This window comes from Lynx canadensis, chromosome A3, assembly GCF_007474595.2.
Source record: "Lynx canadensis isolate LIC74 chromosome A3, mLynCan4.pri.v2, whole genome shotgun sequence".
Classification (NCBI taxonomy): domain Eukaryota; kingdom Metazoa; phylum Chordata; class Mammalia; order Carnivora; family Felidae; genus Lynx; species Lynx canadensis.
Window position 1 is genome coordinate 116699396 of NC_044305.1, and position 19556 is coordinate 116718951.

Consider the following 19556-nt stretch of genomic DNA (forward strand, 5'->3'; position numbering starts at 1 on the left):
GATACAAAATGACTCTACTGTTCATCTGTTGGCAGAGCTTCTCAAACATCAGTATAGATAGGAATCACCTAGGGATCTTGTTACTATGTAGATTCTGATCCAGTAAATCTCAAGTGGGGCCTGGGATTGCCTAACAGGCTCCCAGTGATGCCAATGCTACAAGACTAAAGACCACACTTTGAGTAGCAAAAATCTAGAAAGTAAATGTAAGATAAATAAACAAGAACATCTGAACTAAAAAGAATAATGACCTGAGTAGCAAGAGGGAGCAGTAGCCCAATAAATAATAAAGCATATAACAATGCTTCAGTAATTACACACTGAGGTGATGGCAAACAGCAGGTATCATTTAAATAGTACTTAATAGGTGCCAGGGACTGTTCTATGCACTTTATAAATATTACCTAATTTAATCCTCATAATGACCATATGAGGTAGGCACTATTATTGTTCTCATTTTATCAAAGGGGAAACAGACAAAGAAGGGGCAGTTAAAAATAAGTAATTTGGGGGCGCCTGGGTGGCGCAGTCGGTTAAGCGTCCGACCTCAGCCAGGTCACGATCTCGCGGTCCGGGAGTTCGAGCCCCGCGTCGGGCTCTGGGCTGATGGCTCAGAGCCTGGAGCCTGTTTCCGATTCTGTGTCTCCCTCTCTCTCTGCCCCTCCCCCGTTCATGCTCTGTCTCGCTCTGTCCCAAAAATAAATAAAAAACGTTGAAAAAAAATTAAAAAAAAAAAAAAAAATAAGTAATTTGCCTAAAAACACACAACTGGTAAGTGATTGAGTCAGGATTAAAGCCAGACCGTTTTGTGATCTTAACCTCTATGCTATGCTGCATAGTAACAAATCTAACTAAATCCAAAGTTTGAGCCCATACAGGGGGAAAAAAAAAAAAAAAAAAAAAAAGCTTTAATCAAAAGAAAGGTGGAGGGGTGTCCCGTTTACCCACTTCATGTGAACATGGAGTAATGGGGACCAGATTTACCCTTCCATCTGAAACAACAAAAAAAATAAAGGAAATAGATAAAATGCAGTTTTCAAGGGCACTGGACATCAAGGCAATGAAAGACAGTGACTCCTAAGAGACAGATATAAATAAGGTGAGTCTTACGATTGTCCCAGGTTTCTGCACTACAGTGCAGAGAGAGGGAAACCAAGAGAAGCCCAGAAGACTCCCTATGTTGAGGAGACAGCGCTGAGAACCCAAGGAAATCAAGGAAGCTAGAGCTCACAGGAAGAGTATCAGAGGAGAGAGAACCTCAAAGACTTGTGGAGGGTCCTCTTGAGTACTTAACATACATTTACAAGTAAAACCCAAAGTAAGAGAAAGAACCATCTAAAAGGATTAAAAGGATCAGAGCCCATTGCTTATAAAAGGCCTAAAATAGTGCCTATTTCTACCAAAAAGACTAGGGAAAAAATTCACAGGGCACTGGGTAGAGTACTGAATAGTGAGAAATAATTAGCCTGAGATTAGCACTGCTCCAGAAGTACCTAACAAATCAAAAAACCAGACCTGAAATGGCCAAACTATTTCCAAGTAACTTAACTGCATCCCAGAACAAACTTCAAGAATATTTATAGGAATAGAAAAAACACAGCACTGAACAGGTAAATTCACAATGACTGTCATTCAATCAAAGATTGCTGGGCATGCAAAGAAAGGAGAAAACAGGACCCATAATCAGGGATAACCAACTGAAAAAGACCTAGAGGGGGCCCCTGGGTGGCTCAGTCAGTTAAGTGTCCAACTTTGGTTCAGGTCATGATCTCACAGTTCATGAGTTCGAGTCCTGCATCAGGCTCTGTGCTGACAGCTCACAGCCTGGAGTCTGCTTTGGATTCTGTGTCTCCCTCTCTCTCTGCCCCTCCCCTGCTTGCACTGTTTCTCTCTCTCTCAAAAATAAATAAACCTTAAAAAAAAAATTTTAGGGGCACCTGGGTGGCTCAGTCAGTTAAGCACCTGACTTCAGCTCAGGTCATGATCTCACAGCTCGTGAGTTTGAGCCCCGTGTCCGGCACTGTGCTGACATCTCAGAGCCTAGAGCCTGCTTCAGATTCTGTGCCTCCCTCTCTTTCTCTGCCCCTCACCGACTCATGCTCTCTCTCTCCTTCAAAATAAATAAACATTAAAAAAAACTTTTTTTAATAAAAAAAGTAAAAAATAAATAAATTAAAAAAAACAGACCTAGAGTTGGCACAAAAATTATAATTAACAGTGGGGCACCTGGGTGGCTCAGTCAGTTAAGCATCCAACTTCAGTTCAGGTCACAATCTCATGGTTAGTGAGTTCGAGCTCTGCATCAGGTCATCTGCTGTCAACACAGAGCCCACTTCAGGTACTCTGTCTTCCTCTCTCTCTCTGCCCCTCCCCCACTCTCACATGCTCTCTCTCTCTCTAAAATAAACATTAAAAAAATTATAATTAACAGAAAAGAATATTAAACCAGTCATTATAACTGTATTCCAAATGTTCAAAAAGTTAAGTAGAGACATGGATGATATGAAAAAGACATAAATCAAACTTTAGGGATGAAAGCAACATCTGAGATGAAAACTACACTGGGTAAGATCATCAGCTGATCAGACACTGCAGAAGAAAAGATTAATGAACTTGAAGACATAGCAACAGAAACTAAAATGAAACAGAATTTTTAAAACATGAAAAAAACATCAGTGAGCTGTGGGACAACTTCAAGTAGTCTAATATTCATGTAACTGGAGTGTCTGAAAGGGTTCAGAGGCAGGAAAAATATTTGAAGAAAAGATAATCTAAACTTGATGAAAAGTGAAACCAACAGGTCTAAGAAGCTCAACAGACCCCAAGCACAAGAACATTAAAAAAAAAAAAATTACACCAAGACACATAATGGAAAAATTACTCAAAAATCAATGATAAGGAGAACATCTTAAAAGCAACTGGGGGGGGGGGGGAAGACGCATTACATTCAGAGAAACAAAAATGAAAGCAGATTTCCTATCAGAAACAATGCAAGTAAAATGACAATGGATCAACATCTTTAAGCACCAAAAGAAAAAAAACTATCAACCTAGAACTGTATACTCAGCAAACATTTTTCAAAAGAGAAGGTAATATAAGTATGTCCTTAGACATATAAAAGCTGCAAGCATTCCTCACCAGCAGACCTGTACTACATGAAATGTTAAAGGAAGCCCTTCAGGCAGAAGGAAAATGGTATTGACTGGAAATCTAGATCTGCACAATAAAGAACACTGGAAAAAATGGTAACTATATGGGCAAATAAGATTTGTTATTATTACTTAAGTCCATTTAAGAGGCAATTCACTGTTTAAACAAAAGTAATAACAGTGCATTGTGCAGTTTATGACACATGTGATATGTGCTCTGTGTAAACTGGTTCTGAAGGTATTCAAAGCAATCAAAAGTCTTTATATTGTCTCACAGAGTAACCACCTTGAGAATCAACACTGAACTATACATCTAAGCTCTGGTTTGTGCAGGTTGGTCTTTCTTTGTTTCTTGTTTTAATCTCATTCTCAGCCTCACATTCAATGGCTCACTTTCATTACACTTAGCATAAAATACAAATCCCTTGCCAAGGCCTAAATAATCCTGCAAGATTTGCCTTCCTCTCCAACTTCCTCTCCTGTCATTCTGCCCCTCAATCACTTTGCTTCTCAGCCACGATGGCCTTCCATTAATTCTTAGGATATACCAAAGGCTTTTCCCCCAACTCTGTGCCTTTAACTTCCTATTCTTTGGCCTGTAACACTTCTCTCCAAGATCTTCTTGTGACCAGCTTCCTCTGACTCCAGATGACTACCCCATCTATAATAGATGCTCCACTAATCCTCTCACAGCACCCTGTTTTTTTCCTCCACAAAATAGACTGGGATATTTATATTTTGTTTATTAATTTACTATCTTTTCCCACTAGAATGTCTGTCTTGGTCACTGTGTTATCCTCAGCATCTAGGACAGTACCTAGCACATAACAGGCCCTCAATAAACACTTAATAAATACAATTCAGGGTGCCACTTTTAAAGGGACACTGACAACAGTGTACTAAGAAGGAAACAATTAGAATGAAAAGGATCTAGAAATCCTGCCACTGAGGGAATGATGAAGGAATGAGAAACGTGTAGCCTACGGAAGTACAAGCTAGGTAAAAATATTCAAATTATATCTAAATATTTGAAGGCTATCATATAAAGAAGTGTGTTCCACATAGCAAAAACCAGTATCAGTTGGCCAAAGTTTCCAGGAGACATATTTTGAGTGTAAATACAAAAACAATTTTATCACACCTAAAACTTCTTAACCATGAAATGGACTATTTCATTAGTTTCCCACTCTTGAAGATATCCAAGTGACTGAGTGGTTATTTATTAGAGATCTTGAAAATAGAATTTCTATCCTAAGAAGTGAGTAGAGAAAAGCTGACCTACAGGTCCATTCAGATTCTAAGAAATGTATAATTCTAAGCATATAAGCAACATTTAATTTCAGTTATACATAAGGGTCAATATCCATTATCACCTTACATTCAGTGTATTTATTCAACAAACACTGACTGAGAAACAAATGGCTATATTAGCCCTAAGACAAACCAAAACAAAGCTTGATTGCTACCCCATCCCAAAATGCTGTGGTCTGAGTAAAGAGATCACACAATTATGACTTGGGATAGAACGAAGTAAGCGCCATAAGCAAGGTACAAAGTGCTTTAGTTAAGGTTTTTCCTGCATAACTGATTTTGTTATACCTGAAGATAAGCCCAGTCCATGTTTTGTAAAAGCTGCACATACCTCCCAGGATATAGGCTCAGGTTTTACACAATATTTTTGGTGATTACAAGGCAAAATCTGAACTTGGACATGAGCAGTTATTAAAATCGATATTACTAAGTTAGATAAATTCCCAATCTAATAATTTTATACCTACTAATACTTAAAAATTGCATTTCTAAACAAAAAAAAATTAAAAATAAAACCTGCATGATCTTTACCTCGAAAGACAATTTGAAATGATGACCCAATACTTTACTTGAAAAATCCTAACTAAATTAGAAATGTAACAAATCTATCAAATTTATCTCCTTGTTTTCTTTTATTCCTTTATCAGTATCTGATAAAATACAAGTCTAGGGAAATAAGCCTAAATAAGTAAAAACTAGAATAGTTATAAATATACATTTTACAAAGGATATTTAAGTGAGGTGATTTAAATATGAGCCAACCCGTTCCACATTCCAGGGAAAGGTCTCACTCTCCCTGCCTAGGCATATGGCTTTTTTTTTTTTTTTTTAAGTTTTACTGTCTTTGTGTATACCTTATAATTACAATGGAAGACACCTGGGACAGTCCAAACTCGGCTTGCTTATGTACTGAAACACATAACTTATTACACTGTCACCCAAATTTGGATCATTTCAGCAGTGATTATTTGGTAAATTAGATCCTAGCATTTCAGAGACAACAGGGCCCTTAGAGATGGCTAGCTCACAGTATTTTGTTTTGTCTTAATACATGGCTTTTTAAGCAAGTCAGTATATTTAACCAAAATAAATACATCAATAGCAAAAGAATGCTAGATGTCTAAGCACCACTGCATTCTAAAAATAAGATCCTCTAAATCCATCATGGTGCTTAAAATGAACATTTTTACATAATAAAAATGCAGACAGCAGAAATAAAGCATTTAGCTTAAGAGGCAGAAAAAGGCAATTGTATTTTTGAAAAAGGAAAACTAGCAATTTTATGAAAACCACAGCAAATGGCTTTAGGAAGAATTATGAATGCAAAAGGGCATAAGATAGAAGTCAAGTCTCCAGTCTATGGAAAATACATACGGCTACTTAACATACCACAGTCCGAAGGCATTGGTGCTGCAGAAATGGAAAAGACAACTGGTGTATCAGAACCTGGAAATAAAAATGGGTATCTTCCAATCAAAGAATTTCCTTCTACTGGAAAATCTGGAAAGTCCTCTATGGTCATCTTCTAGAAAGCCACCTTTAATGAGAGAGAGAAAAAAGCCTATCTATTGTATTTGTATGCAACTTAGAATGATTGCCTTGAATCACAAAAAGCCTATTTTCTTTTAATATATAACCTACTGACCTTTTTTTAAAGATTTTAGTAATCTCTATACCCAACATGGGACTTGAACTTACAACCCGGAGATCAAGAGTTGCATTCTCCTCTGAGCCAGCCAGGACCCCCAATCTACTGACATTTTTTAACTTCAACCTTCAAGAATCTTTTTGAGAGAGGAAGGGGGAAAAACTTCCTTTTAGCAAACTGCTATTAAAGAATATATGTTGTTTCACACTCTTACAGACATGCAATCTTTTTAGACAAAGCTCAGGAGAAATAAAAAGCTAAGTATTTCCCCAAAACACATGAAAACCTTTTTTATAAATATTGTTTTTGCTTTTTAATTTTTTTTATGTTAGAGAGAATGAGTGTGCGCATGAGCAAGTGGGGGAGGGGCAGAGGGAGGGAGAGAGAAAGGGAGAGAGAGAGAATCCCAAGCAGGCTCCATACTTGGCACAGAGCCCAATGAAGGGCTCAATCCCATGACCGTGGGATTACGACCTGAGTCGAAATCAGGAGTCATAACCTTGGGGCACCTGGGTGGCTCAGTCGGTTAAGTGTCCAGCTTCAGCTCAGGTCATGATCCTGTGGTCCGTGGGTGGGTTCGAGTCCCACATCAGGCTCTGTGTTGACCACCTCAGAGCTGGAGCCTGCTTTGGATTCTGGGTCTCCCTCTCTTTCTGCCCCTCTCCTGCTCGTGCTCTCTCTCTCTCTCAAAAATAAATAAACATTAAAAAAAAAAATTTTAAGTCAAACACTCAACTGACTGAGCCACCCAGGCACCCCTAGGTGAAAAGGTTTTTAAATGCTGAGTTAACCCAAGTGGGTGATATTCTCTTTACTTAGAGTAATAAAGGGATATAATATCCCTTGTAGATGTACCTCTATCATAGGATCTGACACAGGTTACATTATCTATCTTCTAACAGTTCATGCCATGTGCTCATCACATGAAAATAATCTAGTTTAGAGTGTTCTCGTTCTTTTCTGACATCCTAGAAAGCTTCACTGGAAATCAATCACATCACTTGTACAAATATGGGTCTAAGAGCTCCCAGCATTGTTTACTTCTCCCCAACATACAACATCCATTTAGTCCATCCATGCAGAAAATGGAAGGCCATGCCTTTTAAACCACATCACTGATATTGCCTCTTTTTCCCAGAAAACATGAGAGCTTAGGATGTTTGCCCTGCAGTGGGCTGCTGCACCCTAGCTCAGAAAGAAATGGCACAGCAGAGCAAATGTTGGTACAACTGAACCATATATAAAGGTAAAAAGCATCCAGTTTCTTTTGCATCAAGTCTGTAAAGTCTGAAATATTATAAATCTCTTCATCAGTGTTAAATATAAGCAAAGACCATATTACAAAACTAAATAAAAATGATTCTAGGCCATTTCAGTAGAAAGAATAAAGATAATTAACTGGCAGCTTACCCTAGCAGTAACACCATGCTAGAAATTACTCAGTGTGTGTTCTATACTTAACCAATCCTATATCTAACTTAACCATCTTTACTCCACCATTACCACCCTGATCCAAAGAAATAGTCACCTCTCTGAGCTAACTGGTTCCTTTCCAATGATTCATGTTTTCTGAAGACTGTCAGGAACTAGTAACGAGCAAGGTGACTTTTTTTTTTTTTTTTTGTCATAAGGTACATGCTTATGTGGACATGGATATTCTTTATTAAATAACCTAATACACTGTTACTATGTTAAAGGTATTCAAGTTTTCTTAGATGCTAAAGTTAGTTGCCACCCAATACATTGAATGATTATGATAGTAACCCTACCATAATAATGGGGAAATAACAAGGAATTGGTGCCACACAGCAAAGTGATCTTCCTCAAACACTTCAATTCCAAAAAGTAACACACATCCCCAAAGACAGTCCTCCTTCAATGCTATAGCTTCTCAGTGATGAAAGTAACAGGATTTCTACTTGTTGGCTGCTACTTTTGGCAGTAACTCTGAGCAAAATATTCTATGCAGAGTATGAAGCTTCCTTTGAAATCAAGGGACATAAACAAGGCTTAATAACTATTAAGGAACCACCACATACAAGGCACCGCACTATTCTGGATGTTTTGGAAAATACGAAAGTGAGTAAGATAGTCCAGGCTTATTAGCTAGCTTACCATCTACTAGGGTGAATAAAATAGCACTAGTAACTATAGATGATGAAATCGAATGGGGTATGTTCTGTGACATAAGTACAAGGAACATCTACATTGGGCACTCCTGACAATCAGAAACAGTGCATGAAGAAAGCATCTCCCAAGATGGGTCTTGAAAGATCAGTCAGCAGAAATTTAAAAGAAGAGCATGTTAAAGGAAGTAGGCTGGAACAAGGGCACATCTAGGTACATTGTTTGAGGTAAGGCTGTAATGTTTTTTTAGGACTCTACTTGGGAGTATTTCATACACCTGATCAAAGACCAAACCACTTAATTCCATAAGCACTGGGAAACTCCTGATTTCTTAAAAGGAGAGAGTTCTGATTCAAACCATGTTTTAGGAAGATTCATCTGACTACAACCACACTTTAGAACTCACTCATGTTTTTATACTCCTAATTCTTCAGCCAAGTGATTAAGTGGCTATCCTTCTGAGTTGGTTAAGAGGAAGCCACCTTTAAAAACCTCCCTTTTAGAAATACAAATCAAAACCACACGGAGCTATCACCTCACGCCAGTCAGAGTGGCTAAAATGAACAAATCAGGAGACTATAGATGCTGGCGAGGATGTGGAGAAACGGGCACCCTCTTGCACTGCTGGTGGGAATGCAAACTGGTGCAGCCGCTCTGGAAAACAGTGTGGAGGTTCCTCAAAAAATTAAAAATAGACCTACCCTATGACCCAGCAGTAGCACTACTAGGCATTTACCCAAGGGATATAAGAGTGATGATGCATAGGGGCACTTGCATCCCAATGTTTATAGCAGCACTTTCAACAACAGCCAAATTATGGAAAGAGCCTAAATGTCCATCAACTGATGAATGGATACAGAAATTGTGGTTTATATATATAATGGAATACCACTTGGCAATGAAAAAGAATGGAATACGGCCTTTTGTAGCAACGTGGATGAACTGGAGAGTGTTATGCTAAGTGAAATAAGTCATACAGAGAAAGACAGATACCATATGTTTTCACTCTTATGTGGATCCCAAGAAACTTACAGAAGACCATGGGGGAGGGGAAGGGGAAAAAAAGTCAGAGGGAGGGAGCCAAACCATAAGAGACTCTTAAAAACTGAGAATAAACTGAGGGTTGATGGGGGATGGGAGGGAGGGGAGGGTGGGTGATGGGCATTGAGGAGGGCACCTGCTGGGATGAGCACCGGGTGTTGTATGGAAACCAATTTGACAATAAATTTCATATTAAAATAAAATAAAATAAAATAAAATAAAATAAAATAAAATAAAATAAAATAAAATAAAAAAATAAAAACCTCCCTTTTATAGGGTAGAGCTTCCCATCCAAAAAATTTTTTTTGAAAGTGATCCTCAGAGCAACTTTCATTTCCTTGTAGACTGCTGAGATCCTCACAGAACTCTATCTTGCACAACTATCACAGGAGCTAGATTAGTGTCTTACACATATTTCATTTAGATGCAGTGTGGAAAGATGATTCACTCAACAAGGTGGAATAAACACTGTCATTTCATATACTAGATACTTCAAGCCCAGAGAAGCTACAATATTACCTAACCAATGTACTGAACATTCTTTGTATTTTGTGTCTTCATTGCATTTTTCCTTAGTCCCATTTCCTTTCCTTCACGAAAACTCAACAGTCTATCTCTAGTCCCACTTAAGAAAACTTCACACCTCTAAAAACATGACAAAGTTTTAGAATCCTTCTGAAAAGCAATTTTTGGGTCTGAAGATCTAAGACACCTGGGATCTCACTCAAACTTGGTCAAACTAGAATCAAATTTCCCAAACTCTGATTTATATAGGAATCCCATCCTACACCATCACCCCAAAACAGCTCTGAGAAAATGCAACTGGTAACATGGCTCAAATATCTTGTGATTTTTCAAGGATTCCTGGTCTATTCCCTAACACAGAATGGTGGTGAGAAGAGATGGCCACTAACTTTTTCAAAGCGGTTCAAGGCTAGTAGACCTCACTAAGGAACTTCATTATGGTCAAGAGACTCCCTCAGCTTTATCTGGAATATGGTTCAAGGGCAGCATCTTTGAGCTACTCAACTAACAGGAGATCTAAGCTGTGTCCACATGAGTTAGAATCACGAGGCCCTTTCATTCATTTAAATACTATATTTTGCCAGGAGCCTTTATTTCCATTAGATTCCCAAAAAATTACCATAACCAAAATAAGCATTTAAATCATATCTCCAAGGTTCCTTTATTTTTTTTTTTATTTTTTTTTAAATTTTTTTTTTCAACGTTTATTTATTTTTGGGACAGAGAGAGACAGAGCATGAATGGGGGAGGGGCAGAGAGAGAGGGAGACACAGAATCGGAAACAGGCTCCAGGCTCTGAGCCATCAGCCCAGAGCCCGACGCGGGGCTCGAACTCACGGACCGCGAGATCGTGACCTGGCTGAAGTCGGACGCCCAACCGACTGCGCCACCCAGGCGCCCCTCCAAGGTTCCTTTAAAAATTAAAAATGGGGTGCCTGGGTGGCTAAGCATCCGGCTTCGGCTCAGGTCATAATCTCATGGTTCATGAGTTTAAGCCCCGCATTGGGCTCTGTGCTGACAGCTCAGAGCTTGGAGCCTGCTTCGGATTCTGTCTCCTTCTCTCTCTGCTCTCCCCTGCTTGCACTCTGTCTCTGTCTCTCTCAAAAATAAACATTTAAAAAAATGTTTTAATTAAAAAAAAAAAGTAAAAAATAGAGGGGTGCCTGGGTGGCTCAGTCAGTTCAGGGTCTGACTTCGGCTCAGGTCACGATGTCACAGTTCGTGAGTTCGAACCCCACATCAGGTTCACTGCTGTCAGCACAGAGCCTGCTTCAGATCCTTCCCCCCCCCCCCCCCGCCCTTCCCCTACTTGAGCGCTCTCTCTCAAAAATAAACATTTTAAAAATTAATTAAAAATTAAAAATAGAATTACTAAGTGATCCAGTGATTCCACTACTAGGTTTTTACTCAAAGAAAACAAAAACACTAATTCAAAAGATGTATGCACCCTACATTTACTGCAGCACTATATACAATAGTGAAGGTATGGAAGCAACCCAAGCATCCACCCATAGATGAATGAATAAAGAAGACTGGGGGTAGAATATTACTCACCCACAAAAAAGAATGCGAACTTGTCATTTGCAACAATATGGATGGGCCCAGAGGTTATAATGCTAAGTGAAATACGTAGACAGAGAAAGACAAATACCATATGATTTCACTCATGTGGAATTTACGAAACAAAACAAAGGAACAAAGAAAAAACAGACTCTTAAATACAGAGAACAAACCAGTGGCTGCTAGAAGGGAGGTGGATAGGTGGTGAGTGAAAATGATAAAGAATATTAAGAGTATTCTTATCATGATGAGCACTGAGTAATAGATTGATGAGTCATTATATTGTACACCTGAAACTAATATAACACTGTATGTTAATTATGCTTCAATAAAAGATAATAACCAAAAAAATTTAATGTAGTATCTCCAGCTATCCATTTATTTGTTACATATATAAATCTATTCAATCACTAAACAGGTATTTACAGTATTTGATACTTAGTTGCCTCTCAGCCCTAGAAAGAATATAAAAGACACCTGCCCTCCAGAAGTTCATTAGTCACTCAACAAGCATTTGCTGAGTGTTTCTAAGTCCTAGGCTGGGCATACAAAGAGAAAGAAAATAGGTATGCCCTTGTCCCCACATAGGTTAGAGTCTAGTATATTCCTATAAGAAAGTTGAAATTACTGTACAGTTGTAATAAATGCTGTGTTCAAGAGGGTCAGTGGAAGCTTCCTGAAAGACTAAAAATTTAAAGTTGCAGTGTCCAACCAGGTCGCTACTAGCCACACGTGGCTATTTACATTAAACTAAAATTTCAGTTCCTCCATTGCTCTAGCCCCACAGACGTACTCAAAAGCCACATGTGGGTAGCAGACACCATGCTTAGTGCAGAAACACTTCCCTCATTGCAGAAAGTTCTATAGAACACCACTGAAGGAAAACAGTGCTGCTTAAATTCCAGATGCGAAAATAATAAGAATCAACAATAAACAAAGGCTAACAAAACTAAGCAAGCCAATAGCAGCACGGTTAATTATACATAAGGAACCAGGGAACAGTAAGCCTGAAAGTAACCAGATATTTGTAGGTTTAAACAGGGAGAAAGAGTTGATTAACAAAAGGCCACTAGTACATGTTTCAAAACTGGAGTTAAGAACAATAAAAAGACACCATATAAATATCACTTTTTTAAAAAGACCCTGCTAGTGAAAACTGTATCTGGTGAATCTGAAATGTCTGAAGTAAGTACCACAAATAATAAACCATTTGTTAAATCTTCTATCAAACAAGTAAAAATACTCATATTTCAAGATCTAATCTTACAGCCCAGGTGGTCCATTACCAAATGAAAGCATTTTTTAAAAACGCATATTGTTAGCAAAATAAGATAGAACCAGGATGCTTTTGCATAATAAAGATGTAGAAGGCTAGATTTCTGCCATTTTCAATTCTCTGCTTTCGGTCCATAGTCGCTCCGTGTCCCACATCGCCTCATCTTCTGCCATTTAGACGACTTACTTCAAATTGTGCAGAAGGTTCATAAATGACAAACGTCAATCTGAAAATGAAGTATTTGCAGGATGTTTCTAAGGAGGAGGGTGTTTCTATATTGAAATATTTCACAGGCACCGATTTATACTATGAAATTGCTACAATGTGAACCACAGTCTAGCTGGGAACATAGAGCAAGTTACTATCCCTTGAGAATATCATCCTCTGATATATATCAAAACACTGTCTGAGAGTTTAAATCCAAACTGCCTCTTTAGTCTCGGGATGAATGAACAACCTGACATCTAAAAGAAAGCTGACATTATAAACCCATCAATCTAATCTACAAGGATGAGGTCTAAACCACCTCTCTGTTTAGGGCAGGGCTCAGAGCAAGTGCCCCCAACCCCCCACCCCAACTTCCCTTCCCAATTTCCTATTATTTCGAATTAAGGAATCTCAGGATAGCCAAAGACTGGAAGCAAAGCCATTTGGTTTAGCTTTGCATTCCCACCGGCAAAAGGTTTCTTAACAATTTATTAAGCAAGGGGAGGCACGGGAGATGTGAAGAGGCCCGCTGCAGGAAAAACACCAAAGGCGGCGCACCGCACGCAGCACATCTGCGTGCGGGTGACACTCCCAGGGCGCCCGGGCGGCCGCGGCTGCGGAGGCGGACAGGGGGCCCGCAACCCAGGCACCGCGCCGCTCCTCATCCCAAAGTTACACAGCCCGCGAGGAGCGGAGAAGAGAAACCCACCTCTCCGGAGGTGGGCCGCGCCGCCCCCGCCCCCGCCCCCGGCGACAGCCCCGGGGAGGCCTGCGGGAGCCCGCGACCCCGGCGCCACCGGACGCGGACGCGGCCCTCCCCGAGCCGTCAACAGCCCCTCGGGCACCCGCGCCCCCGCCCAGCCGGCCCGCAGCCCCCGCGCGCTCCCGCCCCACCTGCTCCTCCGGTCCTCTCGGGACGGCCGGCTGCGAACGCGGAGACGCGGAGGCAAGGCCGAGAAGCGCGCTCCTCCGCCCGGCGCCCGTCTCCAGTGGCCGGCCGCGGAGCCTCCCGCTGCGCCGCTCCCAGACCTGGTCCGGCCCCTCCCGCCTGCCGCCTCCGCGCGCGCCGAGCCGGGCCCCACGCGGGGTCGGCGCGCGCGCAGTGCAGGCGCCCGGGCCGCGCGCAGGCCTCGGCCCCAGCCCCGCGCACGCGCCGGGGCTGGGGGGTGGGGTGGAGGCGAGGAGCGCGCGCCTCTTGCCTGCGCCCCCGCGGGCCCCCAGCCCACGGAAGGTGGAGCCTCCAGGTTGGGACCGCCTGGGAGCTTCCTGGGTTAGGCTTGCGTGGAAGTGGTAGCGCCGTGGTATTTCCATCGCAGTCGCAGGAAGGTTCTCGGGGGAACCCCGCAGGGCCCAGGGCAGTGGGTAGGGGCGGCAGCCCTTGGCGCGCTGTACTCCTCCATTAAAGCCCTTAGCTACCTTTTCCCACCCCCGCCCCGGGGCTAGGAGCGCCCCCACCGAGTTCACAGGGGCAGGCATGGCTTCTTATCTGTTTGGGGCTCCCCTGTGTCTAACCCTGTGCATGGCCCAGAATAGGTCCACCAGTCAATTACCTGTTTGCAGGTTTTGCTGTAAAAAGCCTAGCCGATACTATACCCAGACCGAATACACCCAAAGGTGTCTGTGGAGGCAGAAGGGGAGACGTGAGTAGTCGTCCCAGAACTTTATTTCTCCTGCTGCTTTGCTCATTTCTCACCTTCTTCTCCCTCGGTCCCATCTCCATTCCCCAAGAGCCAGAGGTGGTGAAACTGTAACAACTAACAGACATAAGTGCTGACATCCTGGTTCTCCATCACCCAGTAGAAGGAAAGGTGTTGCTTGGCACTTAATGAGTCTCCTTAATGAAGGAACTTAATGAGTCCATTGTTTCCCCATGACTGAGGTTTATAACACTGAATCACTGATGTTACAACATAACAACTCTCTCTGAGGCCTTTTCATTCTGGCTGTGATATACAGATTACTACACTGTACCTCCGTGTTCGCCAAGCACAGTGCCTGGCAAGAGCAGATATTGAATGACTGAATGTCTATCTGGGTCTCTTGCAAGAGCAGAGGTAAGTGCTGGGGGCACATCAGAGCATCTTTTCCTGTTGGAGTCACGGATTCTGGAGATTAGAAAAAGCCCCCTTACCTTGCCTGGGTCTCCCTTGCAACATCCTTACACCAAATGGCCATAGTTGAATACCTCCAGTAACCAGGAACTCTTTCTTTAAAAGCAGCCATTTTATCATAGACCAGCCTTGTTGACAAGCTCTTCCTACCTTGAGCTAAATCACCTCCCTGCATCTCCTCCTTATTGGGTTTCTACTCTGGGGACTTCTAGATCATGTCTGCCTCCGATTCAGGATATCTAGGACAAGCATTCTCTGTCCCTTAGGCTACTCCTTGTACGACAGGGTCAAGATCCCACTCACCAGCATGTTAAAGGAGTCTTTATGACATACCCCAGCTTGTTTAGAGCTCACAAATGAACGTGGTGTCCTGTTGAGTGCAGAGAAGATAGAAACTCTCACCTCTTTCTGGGTCCCATGCTTCTATTAGCATAGCTCAAGATATCAAAATAGTTTTGTAGCAGTCAATATTACATTGTTGAATTGGGTGGAGCACACTGTCAGCTAAAACCCATAGAACTTATGCAATATTTAAATGCCATGACCATCCCACGGTCCCTGGTCAGCTGCCAGTTTCTCTTTCTCGGCAGGTTCGGCACCTTTATGGACTCTCGGGGATGATCATGTGACACAGTTGCCTCCTCCCTTTGGGAGTTGCACCTCCTTCTCCCTGCTGCCATCATACCCTCTTCTTGTCTGATCCTGCCCACCTCTTTCACTGATTAGAAGAAGGAAGGCAACTTTGGTTGGCTTTAAGCAACTATAAATTAGTCCTGTTGTCAGTGAGCCACAAAAACTCATAAAGATCTGTGTGTAACAGAAGGTGCTATTGGTGTAGCTGTTTCCATAGGTATACAGTTCACTTTTATTGCTGATTTAAATTATCCCTCTGAGATACCACTATTAGTAGGTGACAGGGTGTGGCTAGCTGAGTTGTTTTTAACTATAATAAAAGTCTCTGTTAGAACCAGCCAGGCTACTGGCCTTTTCTGCTACACCCAAACACAAAATAGTACACAGGCAATTTCCCAGGATACCAAGCAATTAGGGAGAGAGTCTCCTACTCACCTGGTTGCCTTTGTCCAAAATACTGAATTTATTCCATAAGCCATCATCAAGAATGTAAGCACTCATCGGAATCATGCTCCCTAGAAAACCCCATGGGTCATACAAGTATGACCACGTATTGCCCAGTTAACAAGAGTTGGACCAGGACTTGGAACTTAAACCATCTGCTGGGGTGGGAAGGCACATGGGCATGTGGTACAACTGTACCTACTAAGATGCAATTGTATCTGAAGGCACAGCGAGGTTCCTGGACAATGAAACATAAACCACAGTCGCAGGAAGTTATCAGCACTGGTGATCAGTATGGAGAAGGGGCATTACTGACTGACCACTGTGTGGCCCTTTACCTATGGGATTTTACTTGCCTTCACTTCACAAATGAAGAAAGAGACTCCATCAGGTTGTGGAACTTGCTTGATGTACCCTGGGGCAGGAAAAGATTCAAACTAAGTCTGATCTGAAGTCTTGTGTTGATCCACTATTTTGTATTACCTATGCAGGGTGTCCTTTGGGGCATTCAAGACACAGAAATGTTGTGTCAAATAGCAGGGACCATTCAGAAATTCAAGCAGACAACCAGAAGTCAGCACCAAAAAGGTCTCTCAGCAGCTAACAGGACCCAAACCATGGTAAAAGGGTTGAGGACATAGGCAAAAGAAGACTGAGCCACTGCTCTTATGTGGACTGAGGTCTTGGGCAGGATATCATATCATTCACTGTGAAGAAGACAAGGCTCAGTTTTCAGAATCTGGATGTAGGGGCCATCAGGACGTAGGGGTGCCAAATTGAAGCCCAACTAGCAGAAGTCGTGAAATGCAAAATATCAGAGCACTGGGTAGAGCCCCTAAAATCTATATCTGCAGATGATAGGATCATCATCAGACAAAAGCTAACAGAATCAACTATTAGAAGTAATAAGTGAGTTCAATAAGGTTGTCAAGTACAAGATCAATTGCTAAAAATAGTTTCCTCTATATCATCAGTAAGCAACCAGGAAATATAATAGACAATAAGATTTACAATAGCAATAAAACTCTTAAGCATAATATCCAGGAATTAACCTAACAACTTGTAAGAACTTTATGGAGAAAGTTTTAAAATTCTATTTAAGGACATAAAAGAAGATTGAGGGGTGCCTGGGTGGCTCAGTCAGTTGAGCGTCCAACTTCAGCTCAGGTCATGATCTTACACTCTGTGAGTTAGAGCCCTGCGTCGGGCTCTGTGCTGACCACTCAAGAGCCTGGAGCCCGCTTCAGATTCTGTGTCTCCCCCTCTCTCTGCCCCTCCCCTGCTCATGCTCTCTGTCTCTGTCTCAAAAATAAATAAAAACATTAAAAAAATGTTTTAAAGAAGATTGAATAATGAAGACATGCCATGGATAGGATGCCTTGACATTGTAAAAATCCATCTAATTTCTAAATGCAATGTTATACCAACTCAAAGTTTAAGGAACTTCAATAAACATATGAGGAAAAATAACAATTTTCATAGTTAAGTCAGTTTGGAAAAGCAACAGCAAAGAGAGGAAGCTTGCCCTGCCAGATATTATTATTACCACATAGTGATTAAAAAAAAAGAAATAGTGTGGTCCTAGAACAGAAATAGAACAGTAAAACAGAATAGGGAGCTCAGAAGCAGACCGTGAGACCTCAACATATATAAAGGTGGTACCACAAATCAATGAGAAAAATATATGTCATTTAGATGATATTGTTGGGGAAACTGGCTTAGTTTATGAAGAAATAAAGCTGGATACTCCATGTCTACCATATACAAAGATGAACCCCATGGGGCACCTGGATGGTTCAGTCGATTAAGCGTCCGACTTTGGCTCAGATCATGATCTCATGGTTTGTGAGTTCGAGCCCCGCATCAGGCTCTGTGCTGCCAGCTCAGATCCTGGAGCCTGCTTTGCATTCTGTGTCTCCCTCTCTCTCTGCCCCTCCCCAACTTGTGCTGTCTCTCACATAATAAATAAACTTAAAAATTAAAAAAAAAAAAGACAAAAAACAAAAACAAAGGAGAACTCTAGATGAATTAAAGACCTACATTCGAAAGGTAGAAGGAAGATGTAGGAGAATGTCTTTATGAACATGGGGGTAGGGACTTACTTCATAAAACAAGACTACAAAAGTACAAACCTTAAAACAAAAGGCTGGGAGATTTGCCATACATCACAATGAAGGCTTTTCTCCAATGAAGACTACTATAGAAAAAGTTAACAGCAGCTGACAAACTGGGAGAAGATATATGATGTGTTCAAAAGTATTTAGGGATTAATATTTAAAATATGTAAGGAACGCTTGCAAGTCAACAAAAAGAAGTCAGAAAATCCAATATAAAAATGAGAAAAGGATAGAAATAGGCCGAAGGAAAAGCCAGAATGGCATGCGAGCATAGAAGAGATGCTCAAACCCTCTAGACAGGAGAGAATAGGAACACAACAAAAAGTATGGTGCTACCTATAGCCACTGGGATGCTGGTATATTTAAAAACCAGCTCTGGTGGGTTAGGTCAGGGGCAGTCCTAATTTTAGCGTTTGCTAATTTCCATGTGCAAATACTCTCACCCCTGCCAATTTCAAACTACCAGCAGGAGGTCATTGAACAAGGATTTTGGAAGAAGTGTGTTCCGTCTGCTCTCATGAGCCAGCACCAACACACCAGTGCCTCACCCATCAGCTTAGCAAAAATTAGAAAAATCCCAAATATTGGCAAAGATATGGGGAAATGGGAATCCTCATGCACTGCTGGTGGGAATTTAAACTGGTAAATACATTCCATTGAGCAAGCTGGCAGTGTCTAGTGAAAAAAATTATCAGCGTGCTTTATGACTCAGCAATCACCCTCCTAGATATGCCTCAGAGAAACTGTTTGTAACCTTCACATGGCTTCCAGGAAGCCATTCTCTCATTTACTAGATGATCTCATCCCATCCAAGGCTTTAAATGCTATGTCTAGGGGCGCCTGGGTGGCGCAGTCGGTTGAGCGTCCGACTTCAGCCAGGTCACGATCTCGCGGTCCGTGAGTTCGAGCCCCGCGTCGGGCTCTGGGCTGATGGCTCAGAGCCTGGAGCCTGTTTCCGATTCTGTGTCTCCCTCTCTCTCTGCCCCTCCCCCGTTCATGCTCTCTCTCTGTCCCAAAAATAAATAAACGTTGAAAAAAAAAAAAAAAAAAAAAATAAATGCTATGTCTATTTTCAGGATTCCAAAATTTCTATCTCTAGCCCTGAACTTCAGACATATATCCACTGCCTGCTCAACATCTAATCTATAGTGTATAATAAGCATCTCAAATGTAATATGTTCAGAATAGAACCCTTACCCCACACCCTTCCCATGTCGGTAAATGACAGCTTGATTCTTCTGTTTGTTCACTGGAGTCATCTTTTCCTTCATAGTTCTGGATTTTCCAAACCAAAGCCCCATTCCCCATTTTTAAGAAAAGTTCATAACATCATTTATTGATGGAGAAATTCATCAATACCACTGAAATCCTTTCAAATCGATAGTCACCAGAGACCCCAGGAACTTC

At 41.5% G+C, this 19556-nt stretch overlaps 1 protein-coding gene across 3 annotated transcripts in view; it reads right to left on the minus strand.

Annotated features, from left to right (window-relative positions):
* CLIP4 (CAP-Gly domain containing linker protein family member 4) overlaps window positions 1-13860 on the minus strand; it is a 65811-nt gene extending 51951 nt beyond the window's left edge. The window contains exons 1-2 of one of the 3 annotated variants that reach the window (XM_030311376.2): window positions 13739-13860; window positions 5850-5997 (exon numbers count right to left, since the gene is read on the minus strand). In XM_030311376.2, the coding sequence (XP_030167236.1) occupies window positions 5850-5982 (133 nt within the window). In that variant the 5' untranslated portion in view covers window positions 5983-5997; window positions 13739-13860. Of the gene's footprint in view, window positions 1-5849; window positions 5998-12823; window positions 12867-13738 lie in introns of those variants that run through there. The other 2 variants (XM_030311378.1, XM_030311377.2) reach the window with 2 other exon arrangements.
* Window positions 13861-19556: the final 5696 nt, after the last annotated feature.